Raw genomic sequence first — 12,582 nt, 5'->3', positions numbered from 1 at the left:
GCCTCTATGTAGATTTAGACATCTCCAGGAGGCTGGGAGCCTATCAGGCCTAAACTGATTATTCTAATCAAGTGTTTTAATGAAGCACTTATTGCCAGGATCACAGGAACGAGGCCTGTTTTCGAGCAGTAATGGGCAGTATTTTTTTTTTTTTTTTTATTCTTCTTTACGGTGATAATGTTTGGCTTTGTGGGGGTGTAGTTAACGTTTTTCTAAAGTAGGCCATGGGAAGAGTCCCCTGTGAAGTCCACACTGCTGAGCTGGTAGTCTGGCCAGTGGACGGAAAAAAAAAAAAAAAAAAAAATTCAAAGAAAAGATATTACCAACTGGGCTGCGGACGAATCAATCCCCCAACGGCATCTTTTTGCATTTCCACAATGAAACACGAGCTGGGTAGCCCAAGATTTAAAAAAAAATATATAAACACACACACATTGGGTTGGCTTTTATTGGAATGCCTAGATGCAATCTATAGTCAAGTTATGGAAAATTCAGGTCACATATAAAGTTAAGAAGGCAAATGAAAAGAACAATACAAATCAGACAAAATTTACATCTCAAAATATCATGAAAGCATTTTGACTGGCTGTGCCTAAAATACTTTGAATATCAATTTCTTTTTTTTTTTTTTTGTAAGCTAATTCTTTTCCTTATCCAGTCCCCCACCCCCGCAACTCTTAGAAAAAGGTCTTTTGTTTACATATTCCCCAAGGTCACTATTTCTTGTAAAAGCATGTCCAGATCACAAGTCTTTTTAGAAAGAAATAGGCTCATTATACCTACTAACAAGACACTAATTGGGTTGATTTGACTTCATCTAAAAAGAAGCACCAGGAGATACTCCAAATCTGTTATTTATCGGTGCCAGTGTAAAGGACCAGTCCATGTCGAGAAGAGGGTAAGATTATGGTTTCACTTCTGTCATGTGGTACAAGCTTTTCATGGTCAATACATCAGAGACACTTTCTGAGGATTTAGACTCAGAGCCTATTTTAACCAAAAGTACTTACAGCATGCTAAATACAGTCCTGCAGAAATTCCATCGGAACAGAACTGCAAACACCTAAGTTAACAGGTTAAAAAATAAACTGTAAAACAGAGCCATGTTCATGTGGTTTGAAATCTCATAGTTTTCTAAACTGGGGCTTCATAATACTTGCCAAAGGATTTCCAGGATAAAAAATATTAATGCTAATCTGTGCTTTCATTCTAATAAAATATCAGCATTCATTAGAAGATTAATTACTTCGGTATGCTCTACCAAATACACAAAGACAGTAATAGCACTGATACTGTAAATTCAGTAGCTATTTTGAAACTTTCCCAGCCAATCTGTTTAATAAACACGCCTACTGTGCAATTTAGAGTATGTGATACATACAAAGCAGTTAGAAAATTATTTTCAATACATCACTTGAACCTTTATATTTACGACATGTTCACTTGCTATATTTTATCACCATTATACATAGAGGAAAACAGTGTACTATAGCTCAATGAACTGAGAAATATTTTCTAAAAATATTTTTGTGGCTGAATTTAGTGCTCACGAAAGAGATTTGCAAGCGCGGTGGGCCGGCACAGAAGGGCAGATGGCGGCCACGCGCGGTCCCACTCGCACGCGTGTGCGGGAGGGCACGGCTGGCGGTTGGCGTCCAGCTGGATGTGCCACCCCCATCCCCCCCCCCCCGCTTCCCGGAGACAGAGCAGAGGCTGCCATTCAAACCAGCTCCCGGGATGGTTGGGTCACGGGGGCTCACGGGAGCTTTTTGTCTCCCTTTTGCGTCCCTCTTGGTGACCTGATGGTCCAAACCCCAGACTAGCGGAGCGACCCTGACCTTCTCCATCTGGCCCTCTCGGCGCTGCTCGGCTTCTGCTATCTTCCCTAGATCTTAAGACACATGTTTACGGTCACGACTACATCAGATCCTTTCGGAACATCTGATGTGGTCTCTTGCCTCCATCGAGAAATGGAGCTTCAAGGAATGGTAACAGTAAAAACCCTGTGGTTAATTATATCAACTCCCCTCGACTTTTAGGGACGAGAAAGGACCTCTCCCGCCCAGTTTTTGTTTTGTTTTTTGTTTTTTTTTCTGTATCTTCCGCTACATTCCACCAGCCTTAGTTTTCTAGGTGCCTCTTAGTTGATAAAGGTTGAGGACACTGGCCTGATGAAAAAGAGAAGAAAGAGAAAGGAGTTCTCTGATTAGCCACCCACTTAGGATTGCACTGTCCTATCCATCTAGTGATAGAAAGTTGCACATTTTTTTTCAACCTAATACAAAAATATTAACACTTCTGGACATTATAGGCATAAGTCGTTATATCTCTACAATATAATAATTTATACTGTACAGCTATAACAGATAACAAAAGGTGCAATCCTTTTAAAAAAATCACACAGTTCACATGTTTTTATCGTTTTATTTTTAAGTATAAACTTTTTAAACACTTTACATAAATTAACTCCTCTGAGACTAATATTTGATGTACAGTAAATTGTAATTCATATAAAAATCCATAAACAACTTGTCTCACATAATTTACAAAAAAATCAGGGTTTCCTTTGCTTATCAGTGACATGGATTCTATTTGCCAGTTTTTTTCCCCAAGGCAAACCACGTTAGCATTGTAAAATCCGTTATGAAATCCCCGCCGTCGCAGAAGTCACTTGTGCCAAAGTCCTTTTACAAAGCAGCACAGGGAAAGCAATTGGGTTGTCTATAAACAGTAATTTTGCCCCACATTTTAAAATTAACAGAGATATAGATCACATCCTATGCAGAGAGACTACTTCTTGTAAGCAAAGGTCGACAATTCGGTAATATCTGGACACACCGTATGCATTTTTACCTTAAATACAGTGGCTCGAAGGAACAGACGGCCTAGCCCAAAATGTTTAGGCCTTTTTTTTCCTTTCTTTCACTTATTTATTTATTTTTCCTTTTAATACTTTCAGTCCAACTGAGTGCAGCGATATGCATATGTAAACATATTCTTTAAAGCCGATCACCTTTAAGGTCATTCAGAAAAAAGTTTTTTTGTTTTTGTTTTTCGGGGTGGGGGGGGAGGATTTTTTTTTTTTTTTTTTTTTTTTTTTTTTTTTTTAATAGCAGTATCATTCTCCTGGAAGGCTCTTCTGTGTCGGAGAGTCCGATTCGGATTGTGCTACAGAATAATCCGAGCAGAGGTGCGGTGTAGCTCAAGAGAAACGCAGCGACACCCGCTGGGTCCGCCTCCCAGCGCGGGGGTGGCCGCCGTCCGTCCCCGGCAGCCGGGCCCGGGGGGGTTACCTCTTGCCGATCTCGCTTTGTCGGAGGAACTGGATGTTGTTGGCGCTGTCGGCCAGCTCGGGGTACTGCTCCACCGAGAGTACGTAGTACCCGTCGTAGCCCTGCACCTTGCCGGCGCTCAGCAGCTGCCGCTTCTCGCCCTCCGTCCAGAGGCGCGCGCCCTCCTCGCCGTCGCGCACGCGCTGCTGCTCGCGCGCCCAGGCCCGGGCGAGCGCGCGCTGCCGCGCCTGCTCCAGGATGCGCGCCTTCTCCTCGTCCAGGGTCATGCCGTAGCGCACGTGCAGCGCCAGCGCGCCGAACTGCATCTCCACGTCGGCGAACCTGCGAGTCCTGCCGTTGACCACGGTCGTGGACTGCGACACGGTCACGTTGATGCCGTTCTCCAGGGCCTTGCGGCCGCTCGTCAGCCGCAGCGTGCCCAGGTCGCTCTCGGGCGTGGTGGTCTTGATGAAGTAGTGCGTGTCCTTGCCCTCGATGGTGAAGTGCAGGTTCTCCAGGTAGAAGGCGTTGTTGAGCACGGCCGCCACCTTGATGCAGTCCTCGTTGGCGATGTTGAGCACGTTGGTCTGCACGCGGCCCTGGCTGACGGCCAGCATGACGCCCTTGCCGATCAGCGACTTGACCGTGGCGAACCACAGCCACGAGGGCGCGCCGCCGCCCCTGCGCCTGCTCACCTGGACCTCTGCCATCTTCCCCAGGGACAGGAAGGCCTTGGCCTGCCTCGCCACTTGTTGCTGAACTCCGAAAATGGGCTGAAAAGCGAAACAGAACGGGGAGGGGGGTTCGGTTTAGAGAACAGCTGTAGCTCTTGGCCACCTGGGGGGCCAGGGTCCCAGTCCTGACGACGACGACGACAAAAAGAGGTGTGTGTGTGTGTGTGTGTGGGGGGGGGGGGGTACTTCTGTGGAGAGCTCCCAGGCATTTATTAAAACCCCAGTCGGGTTCTTTGGAGAGGAAAAAGCTCAAAAAACTCTGGGCAGAGGAATTCGCTCAGGGTCCCCTCCCTTCAAGTTGATCCAAATGTATTTTTTTTTTTAATTTTTTTTTTTTTTTAATGTTTATTTATTTTAGAGACAGAGAGAGCACAAGCAGGGTCAGGGCAGAGCGAGAGGGAGACAGAATCTGAAACAGGCTCCAGGCTCTGAGCTGTCAGCGCAGAGCCCGCCGCGGGGCTTGAACTCACTAACCGTGAGATCATGACCTGAGCCGAAGCTGGAGGTTCAACCGACTGAGCCACCCAGGCGCCCCAATCCAAATGTGTTTGGAAACGTAAAAAGAGGTGACTCCATCACGTATTAAGAGGTGTGTAGTTTCAAAATCTGGGCAAACGTGGGCAAAATCTGGTTTTAGCTTTTCCCTTGGATTTCTAGATGTCCCTTTCCCACGCCCATCCCATTTGGGGAACGAGCTTATCAGGGTCTCCATCACAGCAGCTTTCTGCCTGGGAGCCTGAGGAAAAAGCAGCCAACACAGGCAAGGGTTGGAAAGGCTGTGGCGCTCGCTGCGGGATGACTGCGTCCCACTTCACAGGTTTTGAAATTCGTGTGCTTTAATTTAGGTAAACTCTGTACTCCCTCCTGGTGCACACAGTTTTCAACTGAATCTCCGCCAGCATAATTGCAGAAGTGTACGGGCACGAGCGCACAATGGGACAGCTGGAGGCGAGTATTTATTACTTTAGGCAAACATTTTTGGTAGACTTAGGGACGGTGGACCATCTACACTGGCAAATGCTTTAAATTGGGGGCATCTTAACTCGGCCATTTCTGCTACGACCAGATGCTTGTCTGGCCAGTGTTTCCCAAATGGAAACATCTGTTTCATCTGCAGCAGTGAAAGAAACATTTGTGTTTGGGCACTTGGGGCAGCCTCAGTGTCTTTGGCAGGGATTCCCTGAGCTGTCCTTATGGTGCGTTTCTCTTGACAGAGAACTTGCACCGTATGTACAAGACTGCCTAGGAAACAAAGTTGGCAAGTCCATTTGTACAGTAAGACTTAAGTGTTTTCAGACATGTTGGAAAGTCGTACACAATTAGGACATGCCTGTTCAAATGCACTAGGAAACTTCACGGTGTCTTCTCTGCATGACACTTTACTGGTGTAGACATATTTGTACTTAGAAATGTTAAAATGGTGGCCAGACCTTGGAAACTCGATGCGTTTTGCTTCTTAAAATGTAAAGGTGACATCTTGAAGAAGAAATTGTTTCATTTTTATTTAAAAAAAAATTTTTAAGTTTATTTTGAGAGACCGAGAGAGCGCTAGTGGGGGAGAGGCAGAGAAAGAGGGAAAGAGCCCCACAAGGGGCTTGATCTTAGGAACCATGGGCTAGTGACCTGAGCTGCAATCAAGAGTCGGATGATTAAGCGACTGAGCCGCTCAGGCGCCCCGAAGAAGGAACTGTTTTATGTTAAGTATGAAACATGTACCAGAAAACAGAGGTATTGGGTTTGAATATACTTGTGTGTGTGTGTGTGTGTGTGTGTTCTAGCCAGGATTGCCTTTTCTCTTTGTATTCACTGAAATCATAGGGAATTGCTCAAGGCGGGGGGGGGGGGGGGTTTAATCTTTCTAAGAAACTCTGCACTCTCTTCTCCTTATCATTATGGGGTAACCCAATTTCTTGATCTTTAATTATTCTTGCTTTAAGCTAGAAACTCTAGTGTTTTCTTGTACATTCCTTTCTGATCTCTGAATGGTGGGAATTAAAAGTGGCAATTTCTGAAATGGCAGCTTTGACTTTGCAATTTTGCATTCTTTTTCTTTTCTTTTAGCTCTCGGAACAATTATAGGCCTCCTGAAATGTTATTTTCAGGAAAATTCTATAAACACCTAGTTGCAGATGGAGCTTTACCAGAGGACATTTTATTTTTATTTTCAATCTTTCCCCATGACACACTGTTCATATTTGAAAAAAGTTGAACTTCGTGGCGTTGTTTGTGGGCCTGCTAATTTGTAATATGAATCCCCTGCCCTCCTGTTTATTGTATCTTTGCCTTAAGGTCCCAAGCGCTATAAATGTGCTTTCATGGGGGTTCTCTGTAGAAACCTTGCACTCAAAAATGATCTCCCTCATTTTATTACCTTCGGATAATGTCTTTTTATGTTTTTATTAGCATCACTAAGAACAGATTTAAGCCTGTTTAACAGGCCCCTAGTTTGCTGAACAGAAATGTGGAGGGAAGTGATGTTTTTCTTCCCTAAAAGAGTCAAAAAAAAAATCAAAAAGTATCTTTGGTGCAGTTTTCACAAGGGTAGTTTGATTAAAGGGGGAAGGTAGGTGCAGATAAGCCATCTATCACCTTTTCATAGTTTTGCTTTTTGTTTCTTACCGGCACATCCTCCCACTGCTGACTCTTCACAAGTTCGTAAGAAGGCTCCGTTAAATCAAATTTGGGAACGGGGAATCCAGGAATAGCATTGTGCAAATGGAAGCCAAATGTCACCAGCCAGCTGTTAACATCTAGGGGAAGAACGTTCGAAAGGAAAGGTGTTAGAGTTATTTTGTGCTCTCAGAAATTTCATTCCTTACCTGAAACTAAAAAACAAAAACAAAACACCCAAGTTCACAAACAAGATGTTTGCCTTCATTCTACAATGCGACACCCACTCTCTATTTTCAGACACGAAGACAATAGCCTCAGTGATGAAACGATGCCAAGGGCTACAGAAAACCCAGTCTAATAGGTACTCAGTGAGACTAGATAAACTGTCACGAGTGCGAAGTTGCATCCTGTGTGAGGAATAAGTGGTAACGGAGGGCAACAACAACGCACAGCAGCACGAAGGAGACCCAGTGGAGGAAAACAAAGGGCTTCTGTAGTTAGCAAAGACTGGTCTTAAATAGAAGTTGTATGTTACTGGCTTTCAAAAGCAACTGCCCAAGGATAGGCGGCTTCCACAACCCATTTTCTATTAATAAAACCCCTAAATTGAGAGAATTAAAATCAACAGTTGATTCTTAATCAAAGATGAATGCTGAAGGCTGGCAGGACTGGCCAGGGGCACAGAAGTTCTGATCACCATCAGCTATGACTTCAAAGGCTCACTGTGCACAGGTGGAGGCGAACTTTTTGGGGAGAGAACCTGGAAACCTTTAAAATGGTATTTTAAAATACTGCCATGTGACTCCAAAAGCCATTAAGCTCAGAATCAGGCTTTTATTCTATTCTGGAGGTTATAATGTTACAGAACTACTCAGCAGGCTTGCAGCTTTATGAGTACAGTTGGGTGTAGATTATTTTATATATTAAGCACATTGCTGGAAAATTTGAAATTGCATTTCACCTAATATATTTTATGCTGTTCCATCTCTCTTTTGATGTTTTTCAGAAAATGCTGCTATGGCATTCCCTGTAGCCCACGTTGCTAGGAGAGGATGAATTCAGGAGCTGTGGGCTTTCCAGCATTTCAGCCAGACCCTGTCAACACCTCTTAAATAACCAGTGGTAAACTGCTTGCCAGGATGATGGAGAACCACCTGCTTCCTATTTCCTTCTCTGGGGCACAAACTCTCACCTCATCACCAGGCTGGCAGATCCTGTGTCCAAACATCATATGGCTATAAAACCAGTGGTTTTCTCCCTCTTTTAAAAGGAGGGGTGTTGTTGTTGTTGAAATCCCAAGTTCATCATGTAGAATAGAAAGTGATACTCTGTGTGTGTGTGTGTGTGAGAGAGAGAGAGAGAGAGAGAGAGAAAGAGAGAGCAAGAGTGAGAGAGTGAGTGTATATAAGATTATAAGGGGTCTTATGTTTTGGAGAAAATTCTCCTGAATGGTAGTGTCGGGGGCAAAGTTTCTCCTACTATGAATGATGTCTGTGTAACAGTGAAAAAAAAGAAAGAAAGAAAGAAAGAAATCACAGGGTGTTAAGTACTGAAAAATATTGCCAGCATCATGGGACTCGGATGCAGATGTGTAATGAGACACCCGAAGGAGAATACCATGAGGGTGTTGCTGAATCAGGATTCTGAACGAAGGGAGCGTCAGCTGGTTCACACGGAGGAGAGCTATGACAAGCTTTCGGCAGTCTGGGGAAGCAGGAGGCAGATGTGAAATGAACAGAGGGCAGCATTTTGAGAGCTGTACCAAGAACTGAGAAAACAGGCGTCTCAGTATGCCTCCAATATTGCGCAAGAAAAGAGCCTGCCTGGAGGAGCATCTAACACAAGCCAAAACAAAACAGAAAGCCTCACACCAAACCAAAAACAAAAAGAGGAAACAGGAAAGAAGCTGCCTCCAGGAAACATAAATGCGGCACAGAGGGTGATTATGGTAGTGTAATTCAGGAAAGGAAGGTGGAACCAGAAGGACTCAGAATCCATGCAGTGGAGGATGAGCGGAGAAGTCAGGAACCAGAGTGGTGCTTGCATAGCCCTGGTCTCTCTCATCCTGGTGGTTTTGTGGTGGCAGAAGTGGGATCAGACGATTTTTTTTTTTTTTTTTTTTTTTTTTTCCCCACCTGGATCATGCGCTAAACTTGGAGAGATCTTCGTATCCCCACACTGGCAGAAAAACTAGTGTGTCTGTTAGTGGTGCCACCGCGCAAGAGCTGCACCAGGTGGCATGAAGACAGTAGTGAGAACGGAACTGGGACCCACTGGCTAAGCAAGTGGTGGGAGAAGCTGTTCCTTTACTGTCCCAAGGTGATGGCGGTGGAGAGGGATGCGATGGTGAGTCACACTGTGCTGTGTGCCACACTGATTCTTCCATCAGAGCTTCACACACGTATAAGAGGAAAACCAACAGGACACATCTGTAAGGTAGTTAACCGTTCAAAGCAGAACTGCATATATTTTATTACATCTTCTACCGTAAGGTAGGCATTATTCTCCCCATTTCATTGTTAAGGGAACAGACTAAAAAAAAAAAAAAAATATATGTGACTTGTGTATAAAGCCACACGACTTAACAGAGACAGGTTGGGATTGGAACTCCAATTTGGGGGCTCCCAAGTTCACCCTGTTTTCCATACCCCCATATCACCTCTCTTCATTCAGCATCATTTCAGAAAATTGCGGCCTTGGGCATTGTAGACAGAACAGGAAGTAAAAAACCATGTCTTGGTTTCCCTTTCTGGCTTCTCTGTGGTTTCATAGAGAAATAAATACCTTTAAAAGGTTAGGCATTTGATTTTGCGTGACTAAAATGGAAGGGCAGAGAAAGAAACTCCCGTTGTTTTGTGTGTTCATATAAGGATTGAAGTGATTCAGCACTTGGAAAGGAAAAATAAAATGCTTACCTGTGATGTAATCTTTCACATCATGGATTTTGCTTGCAGGGTTATTATTCCTAAACATGTAGAGGTTAAAAGGAGCTGGGTCCTTCCCGATTTTCTTCCAGATTTCTATGTCAGGCGTCGTCCATCGTCCTGCCAAAATATCATAATCTCTTTCCCCAAAGTGGATTAATTTTGTGAGTGGGTCATATAAGCCACCATGAAATCCAATTACCAGCTGAAAGTCAATATTGGAATCAAAATAGATTTCACCATATGCAGTATACTGAATCTGTTTTAGCATAAGCCCATTGCTACTGAAAACGGCCAAGGGTGTCCCTGTGTTATCTGAGGCAATGTAGAATTCATCCCCACTGCTGATTTCCATGGCAAAAAGATGTCCTTGGAGATCATAATAGAGAGAAGTGATTTCTGAGCTGGAATGGTTGTAGACATGAGTAATCCTAGTGGGATAGGTTAAGTCCGCATAAAAAAACTGCAGGTGCTGTCCCAGACTGGTTTTGCTAGATACACGCCTTCCCAGGCCATCGTAACGATAGATCACGGTCCAGCCGCTGCCTTTGCTGTAAACGCGAGTCAGAAGCCCCTTGGAGCTATACTCGAAGATCTCTGTGCCTCGTTGACGCAGGAACCCATCTTCATCCAGCCGGTACTGAACGTCCCCCAGTCGAGTGATTCTGTCTCGCAGGTCATAGCGAAGAGGCGTCAGACGCGCACTGCTGCTCGGGTTCAGCAGATGGAGGTTTCCATTCAGGTCATAGTTGTAACGCCACATGATCTTTTCATTCAGATAAACCGTCTGGAGCTGCCCATCAACATCATATTCGTAAGCGTATTTGGTAGTGTTGGCAAAGGGCCCTATTTTAATTTCTCTTTTGGTTACCCGACCCATGTTATCGTATTGAATCGTAATCCAGTACATGAGGGATCTGAATATCTCATACTGAATTTCCTTGATGCGGCCGTGGGCGTCAAAGTGCTTTGTGTACGTCATTACGGCCGTGGAGATGATCTGGTTAATGTCGTAATATATAACTCCAAATTTTCCGAACTGCTCAACTTTGCCAGAAATGTCATCAAACTGATAGAGATCAATGGGCAGTGGCGTCTCGTTGATGACACCCTGCATGCTGGTCACTCGAAAGCTGTTGTCATAGCTATAGTCAAATCTCGCATTTACCATCCCATCTTCGCTGAAGCGGAAAATCTGCCTGTCAATCAGGGGACCGATCTGCCTGTATCTAATGGTGCAAATAAAACCATCACTCTGGAGGTTTACGGTTTTCAGGACGCCCGCTGTTTCATCGTAGGTAAAGCTGACTCTCGTGCTATCATATAAAATTTCCGAGAGCCTGGTCTGCCTTCTGTACTTGAACAAGACCCTCCGACTCGTACCCAGGAAGGCCGTTTGCAGAAGGAGCCCTTCCTCATTGTAGTCCGTGATGACGGAGGCGTTGCTTTCTGGGGGGTTGTATATGTTGCGGTAGTAGCCAATGGACCGGATGGTCTGCATGGTGTGGCGAGCCACGCTCGGCATGGTGATGGCCGACAGCCGGTCCCACATGTCATATTCGAAGATGTACTGCCTCTGGCTGTGGAGCAGGAGAACCATGGACTGCAAAGACAGAACATACTGTTATTCCATATTTTCGTGAGCAGGGGAAGCAAGAACAGAGGTTCGGTGACCACATATACACAAACATTCCGCTGGAGAAAATGATTTTCATTTTAATTGAGTTATCCTTGACCTTACATGTTGTTAACGATTCCCTGCCTAATTTGCTTGGACGCTTAATCGTGAGGGGTTCTGCAATTAGTGGCTCAAGATTCATAACGTGCCACTTGTCACAATTGTACCATTCTTCTTCCAGGCACTCACAGCCAGGCAGCAGATTGTCGATGGATTTGGATAAGTCATAATACAGGCACGCGCAAAGCTGCTTTAAAGACAATATTTCAAGGAGAAAACAGCATATGGGAAATGCGATCCTCTCCATAATTAGCAATTATTTAGTGAGGTGGCTTTTCCCCCTCGTCTGATTGAAGAGCCACTCAAATCATGTTTTCATTTCCAGTGCATCTGGGGGAGGAGCGAAGCATTCAAAATATTGCTTCATGAAGAAGAGACATAAAATGAGCCCAAACTGGAGAATGTGTGTAGAAAGCATCGATGTCGACAAACACTGCTAACTCGCACGATGAGAGCCGTACCACGGACCCAGATATGGTTTTTGTTTGTTTGTTGGTTTGCAAATGCTTACCTGTCACCTGGAATGACAATAAAACCTGCATTTTGAAACTTCCTTTTGTAAGTAATTGAATCTGATTTGAATCCCAGGTGCGGTAAGAACGGTTTCTGGGCTGCATTCGACTTGGGAGCTAAGTTAGGGAGTGAATAGACCTATAGATTAAAAGGAGCTCTGCTCGTCCGCAGAAAGACAAAAGGCAGTCATTTATTAGGCCAGCCTGAGAGAAGCTCAACCCTCAGGCCCAACAGTAAACAGTAAAGCAGAGCATGGGCGACTGTCTCCTTTGAGGAAGTCTCCTCCACACCCCGCGAGGCCAAAGGGAACGACCGCAGATCTAGGAGCAGGTGTGTGTTAGGAGCCCTCCCGGGACTCAGGCTTTGCTCTTGCCAGAGAAACACATAATCCCTCGTCCAAGGCTCGCTCCCTCTCTCTTTACCGTCCACCATCTTTGAAAGCACTTTGGGCAACAGGCTTCTGCTGAGTGCCTTCTGCGGGCGCACCTAGGGGCAGTCTTTGTCCGCGGGCTGTGAGGTGGATGCCTTGGACGGTTCCCGACAGTTGGCATTGCGCTAAGGAAGGCTTGGATTCTTGCTAAATTCGTAGGAAGTAGTACCTAGCTGTGTAGTCATTTAAAATCCCATCTGATGGGAGTTAATAAAATATTTCTTGTCTTGCTCTAAGTTTTGGCCTAGTGTGCCTGTCCTAGCAAGCAAATGGAAACGGTCTGGGTGGATCTTAGGGATCTGGGAGATGATGAAAGCACTTGTTGGCTTCTCCGATCCCCACTGATAATGAGAGTGTG

The 12,582-nt window shown here is 44.9% G+C and overlaps 1 protein-coding gene and 1 long non-coding RNA gene across 25 annotated transcripts in view; one reads left to right on the top strand and one right to left on the bottom strand.

Moving 5' to 3' along the window:
* Positions 1–430: 430 nt before the first annotated feature.
* Positions 431–12,582, bottom strand: part of TENM3 (teneurin transmembrane protein 3) — a 1,282,904-nt gene continuing 1,270,752 nt past the window's right edge. For all 24 annotated transcript variants that reach the window (XM_045452383.1, XM_045452387.1, XM_045452410.1 and 21 more), the window contains 3 exons: positions 9,535–11,146; positions 6,626–6,756; positions 431–4,045 (listed from right to left, as the gene is read on the bottom strand). In XM_045452383.1, the coding sequence (XP_045308339.1) occupies positions 3,290–4,045; positions 6,626–6,756; positions 9,535–11,146 (2,499 nt within the window). In that variant the 3' untranslated portion in view covers positions 431–3,289. The remainder of the gene's footprint in view (positions 4,046–6,625; positions 6,757–9,534; positions 11,147–12,582) is intronic.
* LOC123584904 lies at positions 4,053–11,694 on the top strand. The gene is made up of 3 exons (XR_006705738.1): positions 4,053–4,156; positions 7,626–7,741; positions 11,403–11,694. It is a non-coding gene; the product is annotated as an uncharacterized LOC123584904 (long non-coding RNA).

The sequence above is a fragment of the Leopardus geoffroyi genome, chromosome B1, assembly GCF_018350155.1.
Source record: "Leopardus geoffroyi isolate Oge1 chromosome B1, O.geoffroyi_Oge1_pat1.0, whole genome shotgun sequence".
NCBI lineage: Eukaryota > Metazoa > Chordata > Mammalia > Carnivora > Felidae > Leopardus > Leopardus geoffroyi.
This window is presented reverse-complemented; position numbering and strand designations above follow the sequence as displayed.